Genomic DNA, 25,184 nt, shown 5'->3' with positions numbered 1-25,184 from the left:
TGTAAATACAAACCTAAATTTTTAATACCATCAAGCTTGTGTGATTCAAGCATGGTTTTGAGGCCAGTGACCTCAGGGTCTATCGTCTGGTCTATCTGGATGAGGGGCCTGATCTCGCTTGGCGTGAAATGCCACCATTTCTGTCCTCACTCTAGAAGCTTCCTTTCATTCAAGGAATACAATTCTTTTACTCTGCTTCTTTCTAGACTGACGTCAAATTTGCTATCCTATTCAGATTCTGATCACTTCAGCCATCGTTCTTTTAACACATGCAATTCCAGTTTTATTTTCTTACTTTCTGCTCTGAGGGATGAAAATTCATTCTTCTCCAAAACAACCATTCACTTTTCCACATTAGCAATCGGAGATGTTATTTGCTGGAGAGAGCTCTTGGCTGCATCCTGGTGACCAACCTTTGAAATGGTATTCATGTCGGCCTCCGTGGTCTTGACCAACTCATTTATGGAATATAGTGATTTCTGCTTGTTGTGTGGTAATCCCATTTTCTTTGAGTTAACACACTAAGTCATGCTTCACTTGGGACTGATGTATTTGAGTTGTAGGCGAGAGTGGGGGAAGGCTTTGTGATGTGGGTCTTGACTTTGGGTGTGGGTTTCCATTCCAGAACTGCTCGCTCGTTCTGTTACCTCGTGCAGCATCACTTGATTTTTTATCATTTGTTCATTCATTCCATCAACATGAACATCTCTTTTGAGATTCTTTTTTATTTATTTATTTATTTATTAAAAAAAATTAACGTTTATTTTTGAGAAGAGAGAGACAGAGCATGAGTGAGGGAGGAGAGAGAAAGAGGGAGACACAGAATCTGAAACAGGATCCAGGCTCTGAGCTGACAGCACAGAGCCCGATGCGGGGCTCGAACTCACGGACCGTGAGATCATGACCTGAGCTAAAGTCGGATGTTTAACTGACTGAGCCACCCAGGCGCCCAGAGATTCTTTTTTAGAGTAAATAATTTATTTATTTAAATTCAAGTTCGTTAACGTACCGTGTAGTCTTGACTTCAGGAGTGGAACTCAGTGATTAATTCATCACTTACATGTAACACCCAGTGCTCATCCCCACAAGTGCCCTCCTTAATGCCCATTACCAATTTAGCCCATCCCCTCCACTCCCCTCCTCTCCGGTATTTATCCAAAGGATACAAAAATGCTGACTTGAAGGGGGCACATGCACCCCAATGATTATAGCAGCAGTATCAACAATAGCCAAATTTGGGAAAGAACCCAAATTTCCATCAACTGATAAATGGATCAAGAAGACGTGGCATATACGGAATATGGAATATTACTTGGTGATCAAAAAGAATGAAATCTTGCCATTTGCAGCAACGTGGATGGAACTAGGGTGTCTTATGCTAAGGAAAATAAGTCGGTCAGAGAAAGACAAGTATCTTATGATCTCGCTTATATGTGGGATTTAAGAAACAAAACAGATGAACATAGGGGAAGGGAAGGAACAGTAAGATAAAAACAGAGCGAGGGGCAATACATAAGAGATTTTTAAACACAGAGATCTTCTGAGATGTTTTGTGGAAAGGAAAGGTGCGTGAAAGGTAGCTCTAAGAGTGACCTGAGTAGAGAAGTATTTTCTAGATGTTTGTGTGCTGAGAGGAAGAGGGCCACAGCAATGGGGATGCTGGAGCTTAAGGTGAAGATTAAGAGGAATACGAAGATTTAAGATGAAAACTTGATTAAATAAACCAGGTTCTGTAAGAGACAGATGAGGTGGGGGCAAGAGCCCAGATGAGAGTGTTACCCTTAGAAATGAGGATGGCCCCTCTTCTATGTGTTGATATATGCAAATATGCTGTGATACAGGAGATGGATGTTGGTTTTCTTTTCAGAGGTGGGAGATACATTTCAACTTAAACTCTTTCTTTTTATTTTTCATTAACAAATAAGCCTCCAGGGTTTATAAACTTACAAATCAATAATTTTCCATTTATTCCTAATTAGAAGCATACGGTCCTTTTTTTTTTTTTTTTAATACTACCACAACTGCTGAATTAAGGACGTTTCCCTTAAGTGAGCTCCTCAAGTGACATCTTTGTGCCTAGACCTCTGTGCCTCGTCCAATTTACTAAATAGAGAATCAGATGGGATTTACATAATTCTGTAGGCCCTTGCCATCTATAGGCACTGTTCTAGCTTCTGGGAGGCAGCCTAAGAGGAGTAAGACACACGCACTGTCCTCAAGGAGTTTATAGTCTAGGAAGGGTCACACATTCCATCCTAATATGAGCTTAGCTACACAGGATGATTTCTTCCTTGGCAGCAGAGGTCAAGGTAATGAAAGACATAGGGACACCTGGTGGGAGAAGCAAAATGGGGTTACATCTGGATAAACCCCAAATTGAAAATATAGTAATTATATGTAACATACCTAACCTACAGAAGATCGCAGCTTAGCCTAACCTACCTTAAATGTGCTCAGACACTGACATTAGCCCCCAGTTGGCCCCATCTTTTCAAACAAAGCCAACTTTACAATAAAGTGGTGCGTATCTCATGTAATTTATTGGATTCTGCATTAACAGTGAAAGGCGGATGGTTGTGTGGGTAGAGAATGGTTGCGGGTGAATGAGTGATTGGCGTTCATGATCGTGGGGCTGACTGGGAGCTGTGGCTCGCTGCCCCCTCCCAGCATCACGAGAGAGGCTTGTACCGCAGGTCACTAGCCTGGGAGAAGACCAACACTTAAAATTCAGGGAAAGCTTTCTACTGAACGCACGTTGCTTTGGCACCATAGTAAAGTCAAAAAATCATTAAGTTGAACCGTCATAAGTTGGGGACCGTCTGCACTAATTTCTGGGAAAAGAAACAAAAGGAGCCAGAAAATGTGCAGAACTGAACATGATAAGGCACTTTGGAAAAGTGTCACCAATGGAAGGACACACACGTTTTCCATAACCTCCAAGAAAAATGTCATGGTGGAGACGGCTTTACTTGGAATCCACAAGTGAGAGAGAGAAAACCAGGCCTTCCAGCTGGAGGGTAAAGCATGAAGTAAGGCAAATGGGAAAGCGTGCATGGGAAATAGGTGGAGGGAGGAGCTCGTCTATCGAGGATCTCCTCTAGTGAGGCCACACGCTGCGGTACATGAGCATAAAAGGGGGAGTGCATGGTGGTGATGAAGGGAAATAAAACCGGAAAGGTTGGTTGGGTCTAGTTTGCTTTGAACGTCAGGAGGCACATTATCCTGTGGGCAGGAAGTGGTCATCAGGGTTTTGAGCAGGGTGGATTGAAGAATGGGAGGCAGTGGGGAAGGCATGATCATGCGTGGGCTGAGATTCCAAGCTTCCCATGCGTGCTCCATCGTCCCACTGGATTTTACCTACAAAGCACAGATTCAAAGAGGAAATTATTAATAATCTGAAGATGCAAACTGCAGAGCATTAAACTCCCAAATGGGGCCCTTGTTAGTAGAGGGCCCCCTGTGACTATGCTGGATGTGTGTCTGTGAGGCCGGCTCTTGAGTAACCTTTAAGAATAGTGTTTCAGGGGCACCTGGGTGGCTCAGTTGGTTAAGTGTCCAACTTCGGCTCAGGTCATGATCTTGCGGTTCATGAGTTGGAGGCCCACATCGGGCTCTGTGCTGACAGCTCAGAGCCTGGGGCCTGCTTTGGATTCTGTGTTTCCCTCTCTCTGCCCCGTCCCCTCCCTTATGCTCTGTCTCTCTCTCTCTGTCTCTCAAATATAAGTAAACATTAAAAATAGAAGCAGAAGAAGAACAGTGTTTCAGAGGCACCTGGGTAGCTCAGTAGGTTAAATCTCTTGGGCTGAGGTCATGATCCCACGGTGGTTGATGAGTTCAAGCCCCAAGTGCAGCTCGGTGTTGAGCGTGCAGAGCCTGCTTGGAATTCTCTCTCCCTCTCTGCCCCTCCCCTGCTGGTGTGTGTGCACGCTCTCTCTCAAAATAAATAAATAAACTTGAAAAAAAAAGAATATTGTTTCAGTGGAAGGGGGTTGGGGGTAGGATGGAAAGAAATGAGGCTCCAGCGCAGTGGAATGAGGATAGGGTGAAAGATGAGGTAGACCGCCCTTGATAATTTTGATGGTACAGGCACTGAGATAGCACAAGGGTGTTGGGGTGGGATAAAGCCTTTAAAAAAAAAAAGTTTATTTATTTATTTTGAGAGAGTGCAAGCAGGGGGAGGGGCAGAGAGAGAATCCCAAGCAGGCTCCACTCTGCCAGAGCAGATCCCCAGGAGGGGCTTGAACTCACCACCCTGAGATCATGACCTGAGCTGAAATCAAGAGCCAGGTGCAGGGGGTGGGGGGTGGTTGTGAGAGAAAACCTTTTGAGAGTTTTGGGAGAAGGGATGGGTAACTTAGGCGTGTTTATGGACAAATGGGGGTAGGAGTGAGTAAGGGAGGGTGTAAGGGATGGGCAGTAATTCCTACAGTAAGATCTCACAAAAGTCGAGATAGGATCCACAGTAACAGAACTGAAGGGCAAGCTGAGAAAAGAGGAGGGAAGTTCTGAGATAGGAAGGAAGAAGCAGACTGGATGGGCTGAGGAGGAGTTAACATTAGATGGCCTCGCTCTTAGCAAAGGAGAGGAAGATGTCATCCTCAGAGAATGCAAGTACCTGAGTGGGGGTGCTGAGGAGTCAACAGAAGCTCAGGAAATTCTGGGGAAATCAACGCATAGAAACAAGCATGGAATCTCAGAGCCATGGGTTTCAATTATGCTGCTAATCAGCGGCGTGGATTTAGGCAGATCGCTTCACCTCTATGAGTCTGTTTATTCCTTGAGGAAATTAGATATTTACAAAATGGCACACATTTATACGGTGCTTAGTATTCTAAGTACTTTACACCCATTAACTTAATTAATTCTTACAACAACCCTGTAATGAGAAAGCGAGGAATGGACAGGCTGGCTTTATGAGTCTTCTAGGCACTGGTGAGGAGAGCTGGGCTTTGAACCCATGCACATGCTCTGTGCTATGGTGTCTTGTGGTACCATAACACTCAGTGATCTCTTAGTTCGTACAAGGTGCTGACATATAATGTGTCCATGAAATTAACTTTTTAGACAGATGAGTAGCTTCTGGATTCTGCCTGTAAGCCCCAAGCATGTTTCCTCCATGAACTTAATGAAGACTGGCTCTCCTTCCCAGTCAGCACTGCTGGGAATGGCTCATCATATGAAAAGCTTGAAATGGCCTCAAGGTGGCAGCATTAACTCAAAGATGGATAGAGACACCACTGTCTGGGCTTGAACTAGCCCCCAAGTCAGAATTGGCCCCTGTGTTGCCCCTCATTTTTCTGAAACCCTCAGGGATAACTATTTGAATGGGAAGCCACTATTTAATCTTATGGGGAGACCAACTGTTGAAGGAGCCAGAGAAGTTAAAGCAGAAGTGTTCCCCGGGGAATTAAGAGCCTTCTTGAGGGAAAAGGAGGAAGACACATTCAGTGCTGTGAGAAACTGATGAGACTCAGAGATTCATAATTTATCTGAGTTATTCATTCAGTAAGCAGCACATTCTCGCTCATCACAACCCGGGACCATTCCATTTTACCATGTAAATAGTCTTTGTTTTCAGCTGTGTAATTTTTTAGAATATTAAGCACTGGTAAAGGAGACTACTAAATTATTTTATAGAGCCAGGTGTTTTGGCTAGATGGTCTCAATAGTTAGTGTTGATCCTACAGGTGAAGTTTTCTCTGCCTTCTTCCTATTCTCTTCATTTTCTTCTTCCCCTTCTATTCCCCCTTCCTCCTCCTCCTCCTCCTTCACCTCCTCCTACTTCTCTGTCTCCTCCTCCTTCTTCTCCTTCTCTGCCTTCTTCACCTCTTCTGCCTCCTGTTCTCCTTCTCCTCATTCTCCCCCTTATTCTTCCTCTCCTTCTCTTTCTTCTTCTTGCTCTTCTCTCTTCTCTTTCTTTTTTCATCTCTCTCTCTTATTCTCTCCCTCTTGTTCTCTCCATTTTCCCCTTGGCTGCTGTATTGATCAAATAAAATAATGCGGAGGATGCCTAGTCTTCAGAGTTGAGCGTGTGGGTCAGGAGATTTGATGCTATGAAATTCCAAGAGTGGTGCAAAAACTCCTTGGCCTCATTTGACCTAACCTTGCCACCTACTTGGCCCCTTCTTACTTCTTTTTCTATCAAAAATTCTAAATTTGTTCTAACTGGAAATTTTTCCATGAAAACATTTGCATGAAAAAAAATTAAGTAAGTAGGCTTCACCCATGTAGCCGACTTTACTGGAACACGCATTTGTGAAACCTCATGAGAAATAGGATGCTTTTCTAGATTCTGAGAACATCCTCACTCTTCCACATTGACTCCCAAAGGATCAGTACAGCGTTGTGTAAAAGTACATGGACTTTGAGTCTGATGGACAAGCATGTTCCCACTTTCTGGAACTATAAGATGCTCAGTGTTTGTCTGCTATATCCCCTGTTCTCATTCTAAAACCAATCATTTCTCCAAGGAGCCCTGTTTCCTTCTATTGAAGCCAAGATCTAGGTGCCAGGTATACAGTGAAGTTTTCACATCTATAAAATTGGAAAGGTAATACATTTCTTGTAGAGTTGTGTGAACTTTAAGTGAAATAACACACACGTACTTAAACAAGGGCCTGAACCATAGGAAGCACCCACTATCTGACAATTCAGTAGAGGCTGAAATAGAATTCTCTCCTTTCTATAAGCTCCATGTTAAAGCTCATTTGAAACCAGATCGATTGGGGGGAAAATTTTCCTGAAAGTGTTTTGATCCCCAAAACTCCCTGGAACTTGGGGTTCTTCAGTCTGAGCTGAGTTTAGGGAAAATGGAGATTCTGATGTTTATCATCTGTATTTGGCATTTAAAAAGTTCTCCCCATTTAGTAGAGAAAGAGCCAAATCTCAGTACTCGTAAGAAATCTGTGGGCTGAGGAGGGACAGTTGGACCTTCCATCTCCTTTGAAGACATTTTTGATGGAACTTGAGATCATTTTAACCTGTGCTTGTAGAACTGGGGCTCCCCCTGGGCCTAAAACCTCTTCAGTATCCCTTCAATGTTTCATTCCCTTGGGAAAAAGTGGTGTTTTGATTGCCTGTTTGCTTGGCACTGAGCCCCGAGTTTCGATTGAGACCTTAGGGTATGTCCCTCCAGAGGATCCCAAATCTGTATGACTACCAGTTCCTGGCTGGCCCCAGCCCCCTCCCACTTTGGTATGACTCACTTGGGCTCTGAAACAAACTATAAAAGTAGCCGAACTGGCTTTACACTTTTGCTCCACGGCCTGAGGAAATCTTTTACTATTTTGAAATCTGAGGTTCTCCTGGACTAAACAGCTTTGCTTTTCTTTTTCAGACTCAAAAAGTCTGGTAGTTGAAGGCAGTTCTGAATTGAGATCTCATAATTCCCCAGGAACCAGGTATATTTTCCCTGACCTTTTCCAAAACACCTTTCTTCACACTGTGGGTGAAAATAATGGGTCTGTCTAGGAGAAAAGGGCTCAGAAATGGTATAAAACATGACTCTGAAGTCTATTTTCTTCATTCTCCTCTGCCACATCTCATAAAAAATGGAAACACAGTGAGCCTCCCATAGGTAATTTTGGTTCACCTTTCTTAAATAGAAACTGACATAGTCATTGCCAGATAGGATACTGATACCAACTGGTGTTAATAAAACCCAGCAGCCATGTTCAGATGATCGACCAATAGCTTAATAGAAAAAGAAATAAATTAGGTTGTATTGAGCACCCACCACAGACCACAGAGTGGCTGGATTTTTCCATATCTTATCTTACTTAATCCTCTACTGATAGAGGGAAATTGACTTGCCTCCAGTTGCACAGCTAGTAAGCATTAAAAACTATTATTCTAACTCAATTGTTGTGCTTCTAGTCTGCTCATTCATTCAACAAATATAAATAAGTAATATTGTACCATGTGCCTGGCACCCGTCTAGGTGGTGAATAATGATACAGAAAACCGTGACAGACTTTATCTCTTTCTTTATGAAATCCAGTCTAGTAATTTTCCGTTGAGAATCTTTTTTGAAACTCCCCAAATGGGGTGTGTTGGCCAGGGGTGAGTCTTCAAACCCCTTTAGAAACAATTGTGATGAAACTTTGATTTCCAGACTATCTATCTTGGTGGCTTAAGCTCCTAAAATTCTTTAAGTTTGAATGTTTTTCAGTTTTCAGCACACTTCCTTATTCATTATTTATTAAATGAAGTGGTCTATTCTATATTACCTTCAAATATTTGAAAGTGTCTTTATTCTTGCAAGGACCCTTCTGATATTTATTTTAGACCTTTCAGGGCTTGGGTAAGAGAAATACAATGGCAGGAGCAGCGATGGGCTTTGGATTCAGGCCTTGCAACCCTTCAGGGAGTGCTCTGGGCAAAAGACGCTTCCAGATTTCTCTTTGCTGCTGCGGATCCAGACACATTTGTCAACAGTGACTGCAATGCAGAATGGAAAGAGTTGTCCATCATGAGAACATAGAAAATGCCTTGAATATTAATTGCTAACATATGAAAAGATGGCATTCTGGGGCAGTTCAGTATAAGGAGCATGTGATAACTGGTAGAAATTATACCTATAGCTTGGGTGGATATAATTGAGTGGTCAGTTCTAACCGAGGACATTGATCAAGCAAACGTTTTCAGAAGGTGCTTTGGAACAGAATTCAGCATCCACACTGAGTCAGCTGCCTTTCATTCTTGGAGTTTTTCCAGGTTGTTTGTCCTCTCGTGGGTTGGGGGCAGAGGTTGGTTTATGAGAGAGGAATACCTTGTTAGTCAAAGGATCACAGTACCTGGTAAGCAGTTTTCCCTTCCTGCTCTCCCCCATGCCCCCACCAACGAGCAGCAATATTTGGCTGGATCTCCCAACCTTGAACTAGTTACTTCATGTCTCTAAGTCTTGGTTTCTTCATGTATATACCTGTACATGAATATGGTTATATTAAACATTATATAGGTATATTATATATATTATATATATTATATATTTATTTTATAACCTATATTATAAGATGTATAATATACATGACTGATGGAATTGTAATTAAATGAAGACATGAACACAAATAGAGTTTTATAAACTCTAGAAGACTGGTTCTCAACTTGGGACAGTGTTGCCCCCCCACCCCCCAGGGAACATGTGGGACATTTGGGAGTGTCTGGAGGCATTGTTGGTTGTCACAACCGGGGAAGAGGGTGTGTTACTGGCATCTAGTGGGTAGAGGCCAGAGATACTGCTCAACATCCTACACTTCACAGGACAGCCTGGTCCTTGCCCCCTCCTCCCACCTGCAACCAAAGAACTGTTCAGCCCATAATGTCAATAGCGCTGAGGCTGAGAAATCCTGCTCTGGAGCATTGCATAGATATTGCAATTAAGTTACTGTGTGATCTCGAGGGGGCACCACATACCTCAGTTTTTAACATACAAGATCGAGAAGTTGCCTATCCTAGATTATAGGATATTATGATCGCTGAATTCTAGAGAGGAAGCACATGGCAAAAGTCAAAAGGAAAAAAACAATCACAGATTTTTTTGGATGAATATAGCGGAAAGTGCTACTGGTTGGAAAGTTAGCTGGTACATTACTGGATGGGAATCCATCAATAAGCAAAAGCAGATGAAAAATATACAACTCTAGGATTTATCCTAAAGAACAAGAAAGTCATGAGGAGCCGCGTGCAGGGGTATTCACTGGAACGTTGTTTATAAAGGGGACACACGGCAGAGCAAGGAGTGGATCCTGTGCAACAGCATTTCACCTGCTGCACAGCACTGGCGTGTGTAACATTCACCCAAACAGGACAGGCTGGGCTGTCTCCTTGTTTGTTGGTGGAAAAAAGGCTCCTGGTGGTGAGCATCGCATGATGCATAGAATTGTTGAATCACTGTGTGGTACGCCTGAAACGAATGTAACATTGTGTATTAACTCTACTAAAAAATAAATTAAAATAAATAAAATAAAATAAAGGCTCCTCAAGCTGAAGACTGCAGCCACTTTCCAAGGTGAGCCAAGGTCAAGCAGAGCTGAGGCGCTTTCCCCTCCTCATCCCTCGTTTCGCCCTTCCTCTCCTTCCACACTTGGTTTTCTCTCCCTTGTCTGAGCTCTTCCTCTGCTTGGCTTCCAGGGGTAGGGAAAGCCCGGAAACACTTCAGGCTGAGGGGGAACGACAGGAAAAAGAGACCGTGCACCGGAATCAAGACACAAGCCCTTCGCCAGGTCTGCCGGCTCCATTTGCACTGTTATTTCTGCACATTGTTCACAGCACAGGTCTGAGCTAATATTCTGGCAGGGAACATGGGTCCAGCTAGACAGAGCAGCAAGCTGTGTGTTGTGGAGTTAGATAGCATGAAAAATCTTTGAAGACTTTGCTGACGATTTCCTTTCATCAAATATTTATTTATGTATGCCAAGGGGCCTTGGCAGGCTGGGTGGGCCAGAGGCAATGAGGACAAGGGTCTCAAGAGGCTTACGGCTACTTGTGGAGTTGGGTGGCTGCCCAAGTAATTGTGTGCTAATCAAGCCTGAGAGCTGAGACCTGGAGGACTTGATTGTAACCCGGATCAATAACAGAGGTTTCTGAAGGGAGGTGAAGACATCTGCATTTCCATGGAAATGGGTAAATGTCAATTGAATTACTGTGGAAGAATAAACTCGTGAAGACACTAAGGGTTGTAGTTAAGACCTCTGGACTTAACATCAAACAGGCCAGGTTTTTCATTCTGTTTCCAACACTCACTAGTTTTGTGACTTTGGACCGTAGTTACTATCATTATTATTATTGCTGTCCAATCCCATCTAAAAGCTACTGGATTTTAGGAGCAGAGAGCAGCCAGAAAAGGGAGATCAAGCATGAAATATACTGCCAGCTGGAGCTAATCTAAGAAAGAGGGCGAAATGCTCTATCGTGGAGCACTGTTCATAAAGGTGAAAAATGGGAAATGAGGGAGTGGGGTTGTCATTCGGCAGTTTCTCCTTGTGTAAAAGGAGGAAAATAACAGGGTCAAACCCAAAGAGTTGGTGTGAGGATTAAATGAGTTAACTATGAGTAATGCCTAGCATAGAGTAAGCCATTATTCTGATTTCTGCGATTACTTGCATTACTTCCATACTTCCATCATATGTGCCCAGACAATGTTAAGAAATCTCCGTGGCATCTGTATTCTTGGGAGTGGAATAAGAAGTCAAGATATGAGGGATTTAGACTTTTTACTTCATACTGTTCTCTTTTTTATTTTTAAATTTTTTTTAACGTTTTATTTATTTTTGAGACAGGGAGAGACAGCATGAACAGGGGAGGGTCAGAGAGAGGGAGACACAGAATCTGAAACAGGCTCCAGGCTCCGAGCTGTCAGCACAGAGCCCAACGTGGGGCTCGAACTCACGGACCGTGAGATCCTGACCTGAGCCGAAGTCGGACGCTCAACTGACTGAGCCACCCAGGCGCCCCAGTTTACTATTTTTATACCATCCCATCATCTCTCCTATCCTTTCTTCTCATTTTCATCGCCTCTTCCTTAATCACCAGATGAAATTCAAGTTGGCCCTTATGGAGAATGGCACAGAAGCAACAGAGTTCATCCTCTTGGGATTAACCGACGACCCTCATCTTCAGGTCCCCCTCCTCCTGGTGTTTTTATTCATCTATCTCATCACTCTGGTTGGGAATGGGGGGATGATGGCAATCATCCACGCAGACCCCCACCTCCACACTCCAATGTACTTTTTCCTCAGTAACCTCTCCTTCGTAGACCTGGGCTACTCGTCAGCGGTAGCTCCTAAAATGGTGGCCGCACTGCATTCAGGGAGCAAAGTCATCACCTACAATGGATGTGCTGCTCAGTTCTTCTTCTTTGTGGGTTTTGCCACTGTCGAGTGCTACCTCCTGGCCTCCATGGCCTACGACCGCCATGCAGCTGTGTGTAGGCCACTCCATTACTCCACCACCATGACGGCAGGTGTGTGTGCCCTCCTGACTGCTGGCTCCTACGTCTGTGGCTTCCTCAATGCCTCCATTCACACGGCAAACACCTTTAGACTCTCATTCTGTGGCTCTCACGAAGTAAATCATTTCTTCTGCGACATTCCGCCACTCTTAACTCTCTCGTGTTCTGACGCTCGCATCAGCAGCTTGGTTGTCTTCTGTGTCGTGGGCTTCAACGTCTTCTTCACCCTCCTGGTCATCCTCATCTCTTACTTCTTCATATACATCGCCATTCAAAGGATGCGTTCTGCTGAAGGACGGAAGAAAGCCTTCTCTACCTGCGCCTCCCACCTCACTGCTGTCACCGTCTTCTATGGAACTATCATCTTTATGTACTTACAGCCCAGCTCCAGCGAGTCAATGGACACGGACAAAATTGCTTCTGTGTTTTACTCGGTGGTGATTCCCATGCTGAACCCCTTGATCTACAGCCTTAGGAACAAAGAGGTAAAGAATGCTCTCTGGAAAATACGCAACCAACTTTATCCCCCGTCGTTAAGTGTGAGTAGGAAGTAGACAGGTAACTGGGGGGGATAAACCTTCCCTCAGGCCTAGATGCCATTGAACTCTGAGGTTTGGCAAATTTCAGCTTTTTCTCCAAGAACAGTGGTTACTCCTGCCACTTGGGGAAATCACAAAAGCAGCACTTTAAAAACATTTTTTTAATGTTTATTTACTTTTGAAACAGAGGGAGACAGAGCACGAGTGGGGGAGGGACAGAGAGAGAGGGAGACATGGAATCTGAAGCAGGCTCCAGGCTCTGAGCTGTCAGCACAGAGCCCGATTCGGGGCTCGAACCCACCAACCGTGAGATGATGACCTGAGCCGAAGTCAGATGCTTAACCGACTGAGCCACCCAAGCGCCCCACAAAAGCAGCACTTTAAAATGTCTCACTCGGGGAGATAATCTATTTAGTGAATAACAACATGGGACATTTAAACCCTTCTTGCACTAGTTTCTTGATGTGATTCAAAGCAGAAGATCAAAGCCTAAACTCAATGCACTGGATTTCCCCTTCCTTATTTTTAGTTAGAAGAAATTTCCATTCACTATTAAAATTTGGTGTCAGGATCACACCTTCGTTGTGGAATATTTATCATTTGAAATGCACTGCATTATGCCTTTCATCTTTGGTCCATGGGTTTGAAAGTTAAAGCTTCTACTGCAGACAAAGGATGTTTTTATTAATTTTAATAATGCCTCGGAGAAAGTTTTCACTCAAAGGACAGGGCACTGGACCCAGAGTCAGATGCCCCAGCTGTCAGTCCTTCCAGCCGCCACCCCCCCCCCCCCCCCCAACACACACACATTCCTGTTCACTCATTGGTGGAGCACATTGTATTCTCAGTCTCCTTCTGCTAATGTGTTGAGACAGCTTTGGTAAAAAACAAAAAAACAAAAAACCCCCAGTGAGCCACCTTTGTATGTAACAGTTTCAGATAAGCTGTTTAAACTTTAACCGAAATAAACATATCTTTCTTGAGAGAGTTTGCACTCTGTTCTATTGGCCTTTGTCTAACATAATTACCAAAGCTTGTGGAAGGTTTGGAGGAAAAAACTTTTTTTCCCCAAGGGCTATGAAAGAGGAGATTTGTCTTCTGGATTAAACGCTTGCATTTTTAGCACCTTTAAGTTCGGTGAATCTATGATGAATACACATAATAGCTTTCTGTGCCCTCTTGACTTCTGTTTTTTCAATAATTCAGTTCACCTCTGGATCCCTGTTGCATTCCGATGTTCTTTAATTAGCTGCTACAAGAATAAAGAAGCCTGTAGAAATTTACCTACCTCCTAAATGTGAATGGCACAGTGACGTACAGCCCAAGTCCACCTTTGGGTCTTATTTTGTGTGCGGGATGGTATCAGCAAATGTGTGTGTGGGAGGCGGTGATTAATTTTACTTCTCACATATCAACGGCTTGGTGGTGTTTATAGCCACAATTAGTCTAAGTCACTACATATTTCATGATATCAACATCTCAAAAACAATGAAAAAATAATTTTTGTTTTAAATGTGAAAACCAGAAATCTTGGTGGGCTAAAGCAGGGAGCTTAGAAAGTCAAATTCGTTTTGAGATTACCAAACTCATTCTGCGCAGGGCAACCTCTAACTGAGGAGAGGCGATCGTGGGTCTGGTGGAGAGAAGAGCAAAGAGGGAGTTTTGGAAATGAGGTTGACCTTTAGGAGAAACTTCTCCTGGCACATGGCCACCGCCACCTGAAGAGACCAGGAGCTTCTCCTGGATCCAAGACCTTGACTCCCTGGACCTGCCTCCTCTATCCTCCATCCACCACCCCCACCCCCCCACCCCCAGAAGAGTGGCCTACTGAGCAATACACCTAGGAGAACAGTCTTTAAAAGCCAACATCCACTTCACATAGGAGTGGTCACTTCTCGGTGACTTACAGAAGTCACGGAGCTCAAGGGCGCCCAGATTGGGAAGTGAGTCTGGGAGGAGTTATTTGAGTGCCTTTTGGTCTGAGCTCAGCTTCTTTTCCTATTCGATCAATATAATTGGGTTCTTTTCCTCTTCTTTCTTTTTTTTTTTTTTTTACGTTTATTTATTTTTAAAAGAGACAGAGAGAGAGCAGAGGTGGGGCAGAGAGAAAAGGAGAGACAGAATCCCAGGCAGGCTCTGCACCATCAGCGAGGAGCCCAACACAGGACTTGAACTCGTGAATTGTGAGATCATGAACTGAGCTGAAACCAAGAGTCAGACCTTAACTGACTGAGCCACCCAGGTGCCCCTCTCTTCTTTCTGTTCCTCTTCTACCTCCCTTTTCCCCTTCTTTTTCTCTTCTCCTTTATTTTCTTCTCAACCCTTTTCTATCCTCAACCCAACCAAGAACTCTCCTCACCATAGGGGCCATTAGGCTTCTATGAAAAATCAAATTTCTAGGGTTTGTATATCATAGCTGTTACAGTACCCAGTAAGATGTATTTCTGGGTGTGTTTCTTGTCCTTCCACACCTCAATTTAGGCAGAAAAGTATGAGTGAGAGGTCTAATGCCTATATATTTCTCTTGCCTGTGGAAGCCTTCCCAAACTAGAGTTACAGTTGACTGCGGATGGGTATAAGGGAATACCAGTTCTAGGGACAAGAGCTAGATAAAAATCCTTACTCTTCTTATCAGGTGTATGACCTCAAGAAAGTCATTTAATCTCTTTGAACCCAACATGCAGGGTCAATTGTTCAGATGACATGAGATAAAGTCTGTGGATGTGCCAAGCATGATGAATGCATATTTGATGCAGCAGATTCCTGTGCAAGCTGTCACCCGGCTATCCTGTGCTCCCCGCTTCTGGCTTCTTCTTCTTCTTCTTCTTTTTTAATGTTTCTTTTTGAGAGAGAGAGCACAAGCAGGGGAGGGGCAGAGAGAAAGAGAGATACAGAATCTGAAGCAGGCTCCAGGCTTTCAGCACAGAGCCCGATGGGGCTCAAATCCACAAACTGTGAGATCATGACCTGAGCTGAAGTTGGACACTTAACCATCTGAGTCGTCCAGGTGCACCCCCCCACCCCGGTCTCGGCTTTTGGCTTCTGAGCTCCCTCCCTCTCTACCCCATCCAAGTCCAAGCTTTTATTTCTATCCATTGCCTAATTTCCTTTGTTCCAAGCTCCCAATTCCACATCACACACATTTCAAGCTGATATCACATGAGTATTCATTTCCAGAAGGTACTCAGAAGGAGACAGCTTGTCGCCAGCAAGACATTAATTTACAGAATCCACATTCCTGTGGGGAGCTTTTCACTTCCACATGGGAAATCCGTCAAACGGAGACTAAATGCCCATTTGGTTATTAACAACACCCACCCTCTCCCTGCGGGGATGGTCTGATGAATGCGGAACCACTGAGTAAGGCTTGTAGCTCAGGAGAGTAAAGGCACGGGAAGACTTCCCTTCTTGAAGTGGCCAAAAACAGAAAGTGAAAACACATCAATCAAGACGATTATTTATATCAGGATACATTACCCCTTTGGAAAAGGATTCATGATTGCGTTATTCTAACTATGAGGCTCCCTTTGTATATTAGATGGTTTGTTTAGTTTTAGGTGTGGGGAAAGGAAAATTAAAATATTAGGAGTCTTTGACCATTGAAGCTAATATTACAAAGTCATAACTCTTTAGCCTTCAAAGAGTCTTTAAAAATAACCGAGACCAACCCTCTCATTTTACAGTTGACAACCCCGATTCCCACAGTTTAACGTGCTTCAACTCATAGGGAACCAAGTCTTACCAGACTTATTCATCCTTTATATTCTATAAAGTTTTTGAAGTGTCAGAAGACATTTTTACACTTTAACTTTCATTGTTCACCACCAGGTAGATTTTTGTGCTTCAGTTTTGCAGCTGAGGACACCAGAACTTTGAGAAGTTAGCTTACCTGCCTACTGTTGATAAGAGGAGCCAAGATTTGAACATGAGTCTTGCCTTCCCTGCCCAATTCTCTGAGAAAGAACAAGTGACCTTATATTTTAGTAAGTTTCAACAAAGGACCTATTTCATGTATAAATCATTTACAGATAGTCTTTCGTGATAAGTCCCTGCCGTGTGGAAAGGCACTATGGAGAATACAAACAAATGTAAGACGGTAAGATATAATTCCTACTCCAACACAGCAAATCTTCCTGCATACATGGGCACTGGTGCAATGTGCTTTGAGATTAATGACTCAGGATTCAATAACTTTGTTGGCAGGAATTTTTCCTATACTCCACGGAACACGAATGGATCAGAGCACATTTGTTTTCAGCTTTGAGAGTTGGAGTTGACACTTTGAATGCCACAGCCCACAGCGCGAGCCAGCCTCAGCCAATGTTTACTGGGCCCTGAGCACAAGCTGCACGAAAGGCGTGGTGTGAGGTCTCTGAAGGAACCTGGCCACAGACAACACCATTCTTGCTTTGGAAATGGTTGCAGCTTGCAAATCATGCAGGTAAAACAAGACACGTACTACTGGGCAGATGGCAATTCAAGGCATTTGTGGTCATTGTCGAGTGGGTAGTATGGAAAAGAATAGTTAGAACTCTTTTTTTTTTTTTTTAATTTTTTTTTTCAACATTTTTAATTTATTTTTGGGACAGAGAGAGACAGAGCATGAACGGGGGAGGGGCAGAGACAGAGGGAGACACAGAATCGGAAACAGGCTCCAGGCTCCGAGCCATCAGCCCAGAGCCTGACGTGGGGCTCGAACTCACGGACCGCGAGATCGTGACCTGGCTGAAGTCGGACGCTTAACCGACTGCGCCACCCAGGCGCCCCAGTTAGAACTCTTCAGAGACGAGACAGAATCCTGTGAGCAAGGAAAACTCCTTGGAGGGAGGGGAACTTGAGCCAAGCTCTGAAGGGGTGATGTAGAAGGAGCCCAGAATTCCAACATAGGAGACTTAGCTTCTGGTCAAAACCCTACCACTTACTAGCTGTGAAACTGGCAAAGTCACTTATCTCTGAGCCAATCACTTATCTCTGAGCCAATTCCTTCCACGTCAAAGTGGAGATAGTAGCAGGCTACATCTGCCTCAAAGATGTCATAGGGTCAAAGTAGATAATGGACAGGAGAGCATTTTTAGAGTTGCTACCCTCTTGCTAATAGTATTGCTGCTGATAACGAAATCATTAGCAGAGCTGAATGGGGAGTTTTTGACCACCAGGGACACACCTGAACACAGGAATAGAGATGGGATGGCACATGGCAGGAACTTCTGTTGGCAGAGGCTTGTAGGAAAAGTAAACTGAAAGGAACAGCTTTGAATCCAAATGACAGCCCTGCCTTAGTTTAAAGCTAGGTTCTCTTTTCTGCTTATTATGGATCTTTGATAAGAAATACAATTGCTGAGAAGTCTGTTTTGCTTGCTGTTTGCTATGAGCATTGTGAGACCTTTCCTGATTGTAATCCGCTGTAGAATGGGCTGTAAAACTTCCTAAATGTAGTCTGATATGTAATGGAATGAGTGATTGTATACAAACTAACCGGCATTTCTCGCTTCTGTAAACCTGCTTGCTTAGCACATTCCTCACCTACCCCCTTCCCCCTTTCTTCCTCCCGCCACAAGTAAAAACCTCCCCTGTGCTATTTGTCTCTGTCTATAAAAACGCTATACCGACCCTAATCGTGGCCTCTTGTGTCACCGGCGACGAGTGCGCAGAGGACCAGGTTCGAACCTGCAATAAACGACCCTTGCCGCTTGGCTTTGACTTACAACTCTGGTGGTCTTTTGTGGGAGGTTTTGGAACTTCAGGCATTACAAAACCACTCAGATTTCAAGTAGATGGGCCACCAGCTCCTCAGTCCATTACTTCTGCAGGCAATTAGGATTCGCTCCCATCTGACTGGTTGAAGAGCCTGGACCTATGAGAGCCATTGTGTCCTTACAGAGAAATCACAGATTCATAGCAAAACTTCTGTAGGATTCCGCCACTCAGATACTCAGATCCAAGCCCAAGAACCTCACCTCCTATTCATGACATGAGATTTCTCAGTTGTTGGTCTGTGATTATTTCATAAGGGGTGTGTGTGGGGGGTGGGGTGTGTGTGGAGGTATAAGTTTTTGTAGCATGTTTAACCAGAAAAAAGTTAGTGTCTACACATACATACAAAGTCAGTGTATGTATGCATATACCCATATATTAAAACTCCCTACAAATCAGCAGGAAAAAGACAGGCAGCCCAATAGAAAAACACAAAATTGAGTTATTCAGTCTATTGTTCATGTCTTACCTCCAGTTTGGGGTAATGATGAACAGCGCTGATACGAACTTTTCGTCATGTGTCTCAGTGCACATGTGCATTCAGTTCTGTAGGGTATATACGTCTGAACGTGGAGTTGCTGAATCAGAGGTGAACAAGGGAACACTATTTTCTAAAGTAGTTGTACCAATTTCTACTCCCATCCACAGTGTGAGAATTCCCACTGCCGACACTTGGGATTACTGGGTTCTTAAATTATGCCAATTTGATGAGAGGTTAATGGTTTTTATTGTTGTCCAATTTGTATTTTTTGATTGCTGATGATGTTAAACATACTTTTGTGGGATATTTTTCAATTCTTTCAGCCATTTTCAATTGTTGTGTAAAAATAAACTACAAACAGATACAAACAGAATGCATGGAATGGATACATATAGGCTTCTGATCTATTCCTGACTTGGATGATGTCTATATTGGTGTTTGTAACTATTACTAAACTCAAACTACATGTTTTATGCACTTTTGTGTGTGTTTGTGTGTGTGTGTGTGTGTGTGTGTGTGTATACACATATATGCATGTAATCAGAGTAAAAATGTTAAAAAAGGAAAATGAAACATAGTTCATATTCATTCCTATATTTCAAAACAGAAATTTAGGTACTTTTCTGTTATGTGTCATGTTATGTACTTTTATGTATAAGATGTATTTCATAATCTAATAAACAACGTTAAAAAAGATACATCTGACAGAGTTTCTATATTTAGGAACTTTGTAGCATAAACTAAAGTGGAGACAGCACCTACATATAGGTAACTTTAATTCTATGTAGCAAATGATAAAAACCAACAAGAGATACACATAAATTGCTATGGTAGAATGAAGAAAGAAAAGATCCCTGGCCCAGGTGGGGAGGGCTGGATGTGAGGGGGGGCACTAAAAAATGAAAACATTTGTTCTGGAAAAGACACAGCAAAATGAGAATGAAACTATGCAGATGTATTCAGCAAAGTGTTGTGTTTGTCTGGAACGTAATATTCATGAAGAGAAGTAATGGAAAATAAGTTTGGAATGATGTAAGCTGGTGCCCAACTGTGAAGAATATTCTCTTTTAAGTTAAGATGTTCCAATTTAAACTACAGATTCAAACTCAACTATGGAAAGTCTAGATATCATGCACGTATCAGGACTAAAGGTGGAATCCTAACTCCTGTAGACCATTTAGAACAGTTTTGCACATGCATCTGTGTTGAGTCAAAGCATTTTATGTACTTCAGGTAAATTGTTCAGCATTTTTTGTGTGAACACATATCCACCCAAAAAGTTATTTCAGCTTTTGTTGGAGCAGACATTGGTCATGTTTTGAAGTATCTGGAATCCATTTTCCTTGTTAAAAACATTGTGACTTCCTTGGAGAATGATCTCACCATCACTGGGTTGTTGGGAGAATCCCCTATGTCTGCCCGAGTCTATGGGGAGGCAAAGCAAGGGGGCCTTTCCTTCCCTGGCCCCTAGAGAGAGATTCTTACACAGAAGTGCATGGAGGTGTACAGAGGGCAGGTATGAGTTCTAAGCTCAGCCAATTAGAAGTTCTCACTCTTCCAAATTTGAACCTGTGGCAAGAGATAATGCACAGCAGGAAGGCTTGGGGCTCATTTGCCCCAGTGGTGGGATTCAGGTGGGGCCATTCCAGACAGGACATAGTTTCTTTATTGCTGACTTCTGTCCCTTCGTCTTCCAAAATGCCCTTGGTTCCTGCCTTTTGCCCAGTTGCCCACAGATTCTGTGAACTTCATGATATCCTTTCAAAATTACTTCCTTTTTTTTTCTGTATGTTAGCCTGAGTCGGCCCGTAATAAAACATAACTGATACATCTAGCATGTGAGAGACACTCCGCCAGGGATTATATAGCGAACAAGAGACCAGATCCCAGCCTCAAGAAATTGAGAAATAGAGTGGAAATGTAACATTTTAAAGAGAGGGAGAAATAAAACCCACAATAACACAAGAGGAATCTGTCAGCATTCTAACTAGTGAGTCAGTGGGAAAATGAATAATGCAGAGAAAGCATTGCCACAAAATTTATCTTAGCAGCAGAAAGCAAAGTAATTACCAAGCCATCCATTTTGTCATCGCGTTTTCTTGCTAACAATGCTGATTAAGATCCAGAGTTATTGCTATGGAGATGAAAGAGGCCTCAGGGCTACTTCTGTCCTGCCATCAAGTTTCAGATGAGGAAGTTGAAGCCCGGGGAAGTGGTCTGGTGTCCAGGAAGTGGCCGAACCCGCTCTCGTGCCATGATCCACCCCTGCAGACCCTCACGCACGTCACAGCTGTGCTGGCTGGTGGCCAGTCCCATAGCATGCTTGCAAACACCCACTTTTACTTCTTCTTGGATATTTCTGATAGAATCACTCTTTGTCCTTATGAACACGTAATTGGTTCTCTCTTCTGATAATGGCCACTTTATACCTAAGTGACACTTGGGCCTGGCTACAGCTGGAAAGAATGTGCTATCTAAGAGCCAACATGTTGTCTTTCTAGCAGCAACTTCTCTTTAGGACCCCAGCTACCTTCCCTTCACGTTTCCTCTCTTCAATCCCAGGCATCTCTTATGCCAGTAATAGTGTCTCCCGTGGTGATGCCACGGGGAGCTGCCTGGGCCTCAGAGTCGTACTCCCTCCAGGAACTGCCTTCAGGGAGCTACCTGTCCCAAGGTAACCTGCAACCAAGACTGCGCAGTGAAGGACACAAAGGCCTGCCCCCCTTGTCTTGTTCCTTTGAGATGGCTTCTGAGGGCCATCCTAGCTCCAGAGAGCGCCAAAGGATAGGCTGAGGCCCTGTGTCTGGGCCTGTCGCCATCTGTCCCTGACAGGTGCCATTCCCAAGAGCATCCCCCAGTGAGCCACCTGCATGCAAATCTCAGTCTCAGAGCCTGTTTCCCAGAAAATATGATCTAAGAAATCTCCTCACCCTCTCTCAATTCTGAGAGCTTCTCACCGTCAAATAATAGTGTTTTACTTTTTCAGGAAGGTGAGCTTTGTGGTCTCAGAGATAAAATCCTACATCTCCAGACTTGTTTTCTGAAGTAAACAGAAAATAATAGCCCTGAGTTTCAAGCACACGACTTTCACGTTCCCTGGAGAGGTAAAGAGCCTTAGGGGCCATCACCTCCCTTCCCCAAGGATTTCCTGAGGGTTTCCTGTGTGCCAGGGGGCTCTGCTGGGCACGGTCACTTTTGTTTCTCACACTTATTCTGTTAGCATTGAATTCATTATCCTAATATGATGCTTGATAGAAGCTCAGAGAAGTGGGGTGACCTCACTGAAGGTCACCCAGCTGGAGAAACGTATCCTACTAAATGATAAGGGGTTGGTCATCTTCTCCTTTGGGTCCTTAGCACCTGGCTTACTACCTGGCACCTAGCAGGTGTTCAAGGATTCATCTTACTGAATGGATGGATGATTGGATCTTCAAGGAAAAGGAATTGTAATTTTACTGAGTACCTGTATCCTGCCAGATTTGTTTTTCTGTATTTCAGTGTACGTTATCTCCTTAAATTTCACAACAGATGGGTGAGGGATGAATTAAATTTCCCATTTCACAGATGGCAAAACCGAGGCTCAGATACACAGGCGCTAAGTGCTAGAACCAGGATTCTAATCCACTCTGTTTTTTGGGGGCTGTACATGCCTTCCTCTGTACCTAGACCCCCCCCCCCCCACGCTCTCCCATTTCTCAGATAAGGAAAGAGAAGCACAGAAGCCTTAAGCGGCTCTACCTAAGTCGTGTTGCTAAAGTGGCAATGGCAAGACTAGACCTAGATTTTCCGTCTCTTCCTCCACAACACCAACTAGTTGTCTTGCTACATGCGCTCGGAATCCGTAGGGCTGTGGCTGCCTTTTCGAAGCATGTCATTCTCACTTAGATCGCAAAACTCCTCACCAAATATAAAACGGAAAATGTAGGCCACCTGCCCATGTGATTGTGTTTCATAACTCAGAGCCAAAAATAGCTCTGGGCTTGCTTGGCCTGTTTATAAGATATTAAAAGCTCGTATTTAAATTCACTCGCCTTCTGGATTAATGTCAAGATTACGGCTTTTCCAGATTCCTTTCTCTCCCTGTCTCTATCTCATCCAACAGGGAGTGGATTAGGCTTGTCCACATTATTTTCCACATGAATTACTAAGCGTTTATTTTCAAAGATGAATTTCACGGCCTTATTCTCTTTTCTGTACCTGCAGAATTCATTTTTGAAGGCAGAATAGAGAAACGGTTAAGGACACGGGCCCTAGAGCCAGATGGGGGTTAAGGCCATCTATTCTTGGGCAAAGCATGAAACCTTTGTCTTCGTTTCCTCGTCAGGGAAATGAAGACGAAACAATACCTATTTCCTAGGATTGTTTTGAGGGTTAAACAAATGAATTCATGGCCAGTGTTTAACTCAATTCCCAGCTCATGCAGGGAGTGCACAAATAAGACAATGAAAAATAAAAATCAACACAACAAGAAGTCACTGCCACCTGGCATATGACCAGTTTGTCCCCGTCTGCCTGGGACTTTCTGGATTTAGCACTGAAAGTCCCAAGCGCCAGGGAACCCCTCTGTCCTGGAAACAAACAAAAGTTTCTGAACTACTCATTAATTCCCCAAAGATATATTGATAACTAATACATTCCAGATGTTTTGATGGTGTTTGAAAGGTAAACATGACAAAACGAATCCTCGCAGGATGCTCAAGCTAATGAGACAGAGTCATGAAAGAGGCATATTATATGTGGCTGTCCTGAAGGCTGGCATGAAATGTTCGGAGTAGAACTCTGAACTACCTTGTTCCCAGGGGACAGTTTGTAGGGATTTCATGGGTGACACGCCTCTAAGAGGGAATTTTTCCCCCTGAACGCTAACACTATGAGGAGTTAACAGGTTTACCTAGCAAAATGCATTTCTATAAGAACTAAGTTCAACAGCTTTCTTAGCTACAATACTTCTCAGCAGTGACTTTAATAGGCTAATGGGTGTTGGACTCTCTAGGATGGGGGTATTTAAGTTTTCTTTCCAACTTTTAAAATTGCTTGATAGCACAGAATTTTTGTGGGGGACTTGTGGAATGATACCAGTGTTGCATAGAGCTTTGACAGAAAGAAAATCTAGATTAGGTCTGGAATTGAATATAGAAATCTCAGAATAAAGGGGCACCTGAGTGGCTCAGTTGGTTAAGTGTTCAGCTCAGGTCATGATCTCACAGTTCATGGGTTCAAGCCCCGCGTCGGAATCTGTGCTGACAGCTAGGAGCCTATAGCCTGCTTCAGATTCTGTGTCTGCCTCTCTTTCTGCCCCTGCCCCGCTCATGCTCTGTCTGTCTGTTTCTCTCTCTCAAAAGTAAATAAATATTTAAACAAATTTTTATTTTTTATTATTTTTTTTTTTTAATTTTTTTTTTCAACGTTTTTTATTTATTTTTGGGACAGAGAGAGACAGAGCATGAACGGGGGAGGGGCAGAGAGAGAGGGAGACACAGAATCGGAAACAGGCTCCAGGCTCCGAGCCATCAGCCCAGAGCCTGACGCGGGGCTCGAACTCACGGACCGCGAGATCGTGACCTGGCTGAAGTCGGACGCTCAACCGACTGCGCCACCCAGGCGCCCCTAAACAAATTTTTAAAAAGAAATCTCAGAGTAGGGAGAAAGGCTGCAAACCTCAGCTCCTCACAAATGGTGCAGTCCTGCTTAGTTGTGACAGCCTGAGCTGTGGTTCTTAACCTTTTTTAGTTCACGAGTCTCCAATTTGATGAATACATAAATTCACAGAGGATAAAAGGCCTCAATTCAGAGGCTTGAACTTTGCAAGAACATACCGGAGAGATGCTGTGTCTCCTTAGGAACTGAAAAATCGGGTTCTCCAAGAGAATTCTGAGCTGTCATATCAGCAGGGATGGGGGGAAAAAAAAGCCTGCAAAGTCTGAGATGAATTCTGACCCAAGAAATTCTCAATTGTAGAGTAGCATAAAGAATTGTGGGGATGCACAAAAGCAGTACATGCACAAAATAATACTAATCCTGTTGATACATCAAGTGCTGGCTATTATGTGCATTACTTTAATCAGGAGGTAATTTCTCATGGTAGTTTATGCCGTGGCTTCTGATATCAGAGTCCCAGTTCGGAAGATTGTTTTTGCTGTTTGCTGGCAATGCAACCCTGGGGAAATTATTAACATCTCTCTTAGGCCTAGAATTCCCATCTATAAAGTGGTGATCATAACAGAATCTTGTTTGTAAGGCTTGGCGGAGGTCACATGACATAATTTTTGCGGCCTTGTGACTACTCGTCATAAAGCTCAGGAAACACTAGGTATTATTATCAATATTATTAGTTGGATAATATTAATTATCTTTATTTCACAGAGGAAGCAACTGAGGACAAGAGTGGTCTGTAACAGATTAATCCTATCAACCACATTCGCCTCCGAGATAACCATCATTCATTGATGATGAGGAACTG

General features: G+C 43.5%; 1 protein-coding gene across 1 annotated transcript; it reads left to right on the top strand.

Annotated features, from left to right (window-relative positions):
• The first annotated feature begins 11,550 nt into the window (after positions 1 to 11,550).
• LOC131488885 (olfactory receptor 5B21) lies at positions 11,551 to 12,504 on the top strand. Its single transcript, XM_058690733.1, has one exon. It carries the CDS (start codon positions 11,554 to 11,556, stop codon positions 12,502 to 12,504), a length of 951 nt encoding a protein of 316 aa, XP_058546716.1. The 5' UTR covers positions 11,551 to 11,553.
• The last annotated feature ends 12,680 nt before the right edge of the window (positions 12,505 to 25,184 follow it).

Source organism: Neofelis nebulosa, chromosome 10, assembly GCF_028018385.1.
Source record: "Neofelis nebulosa isolate mNeoNeb1 chromosome 10, mNeoNeb1.pri, whole genome shotgun sequence".
Lineage (NCBI taxonomy): Eukaryota > Metazoa > Chordata > Mammalia > Carnivora > Felidae > Neofelis > Neofelis nebulosa.
Note: the sequence above shows the minus strand (reverse complement) of the source record. Positions and strands in the feature narration are given on the sequence as shown.

Coding starts and splice junctions, on each gene's coding strand:
- LOC131488885 (XM_058690733.1), top strand. CDS start 11,554: ATGGAGAATGGCACAGAAGCAACAGAGTTCATCCTCTTGGGATTAACC.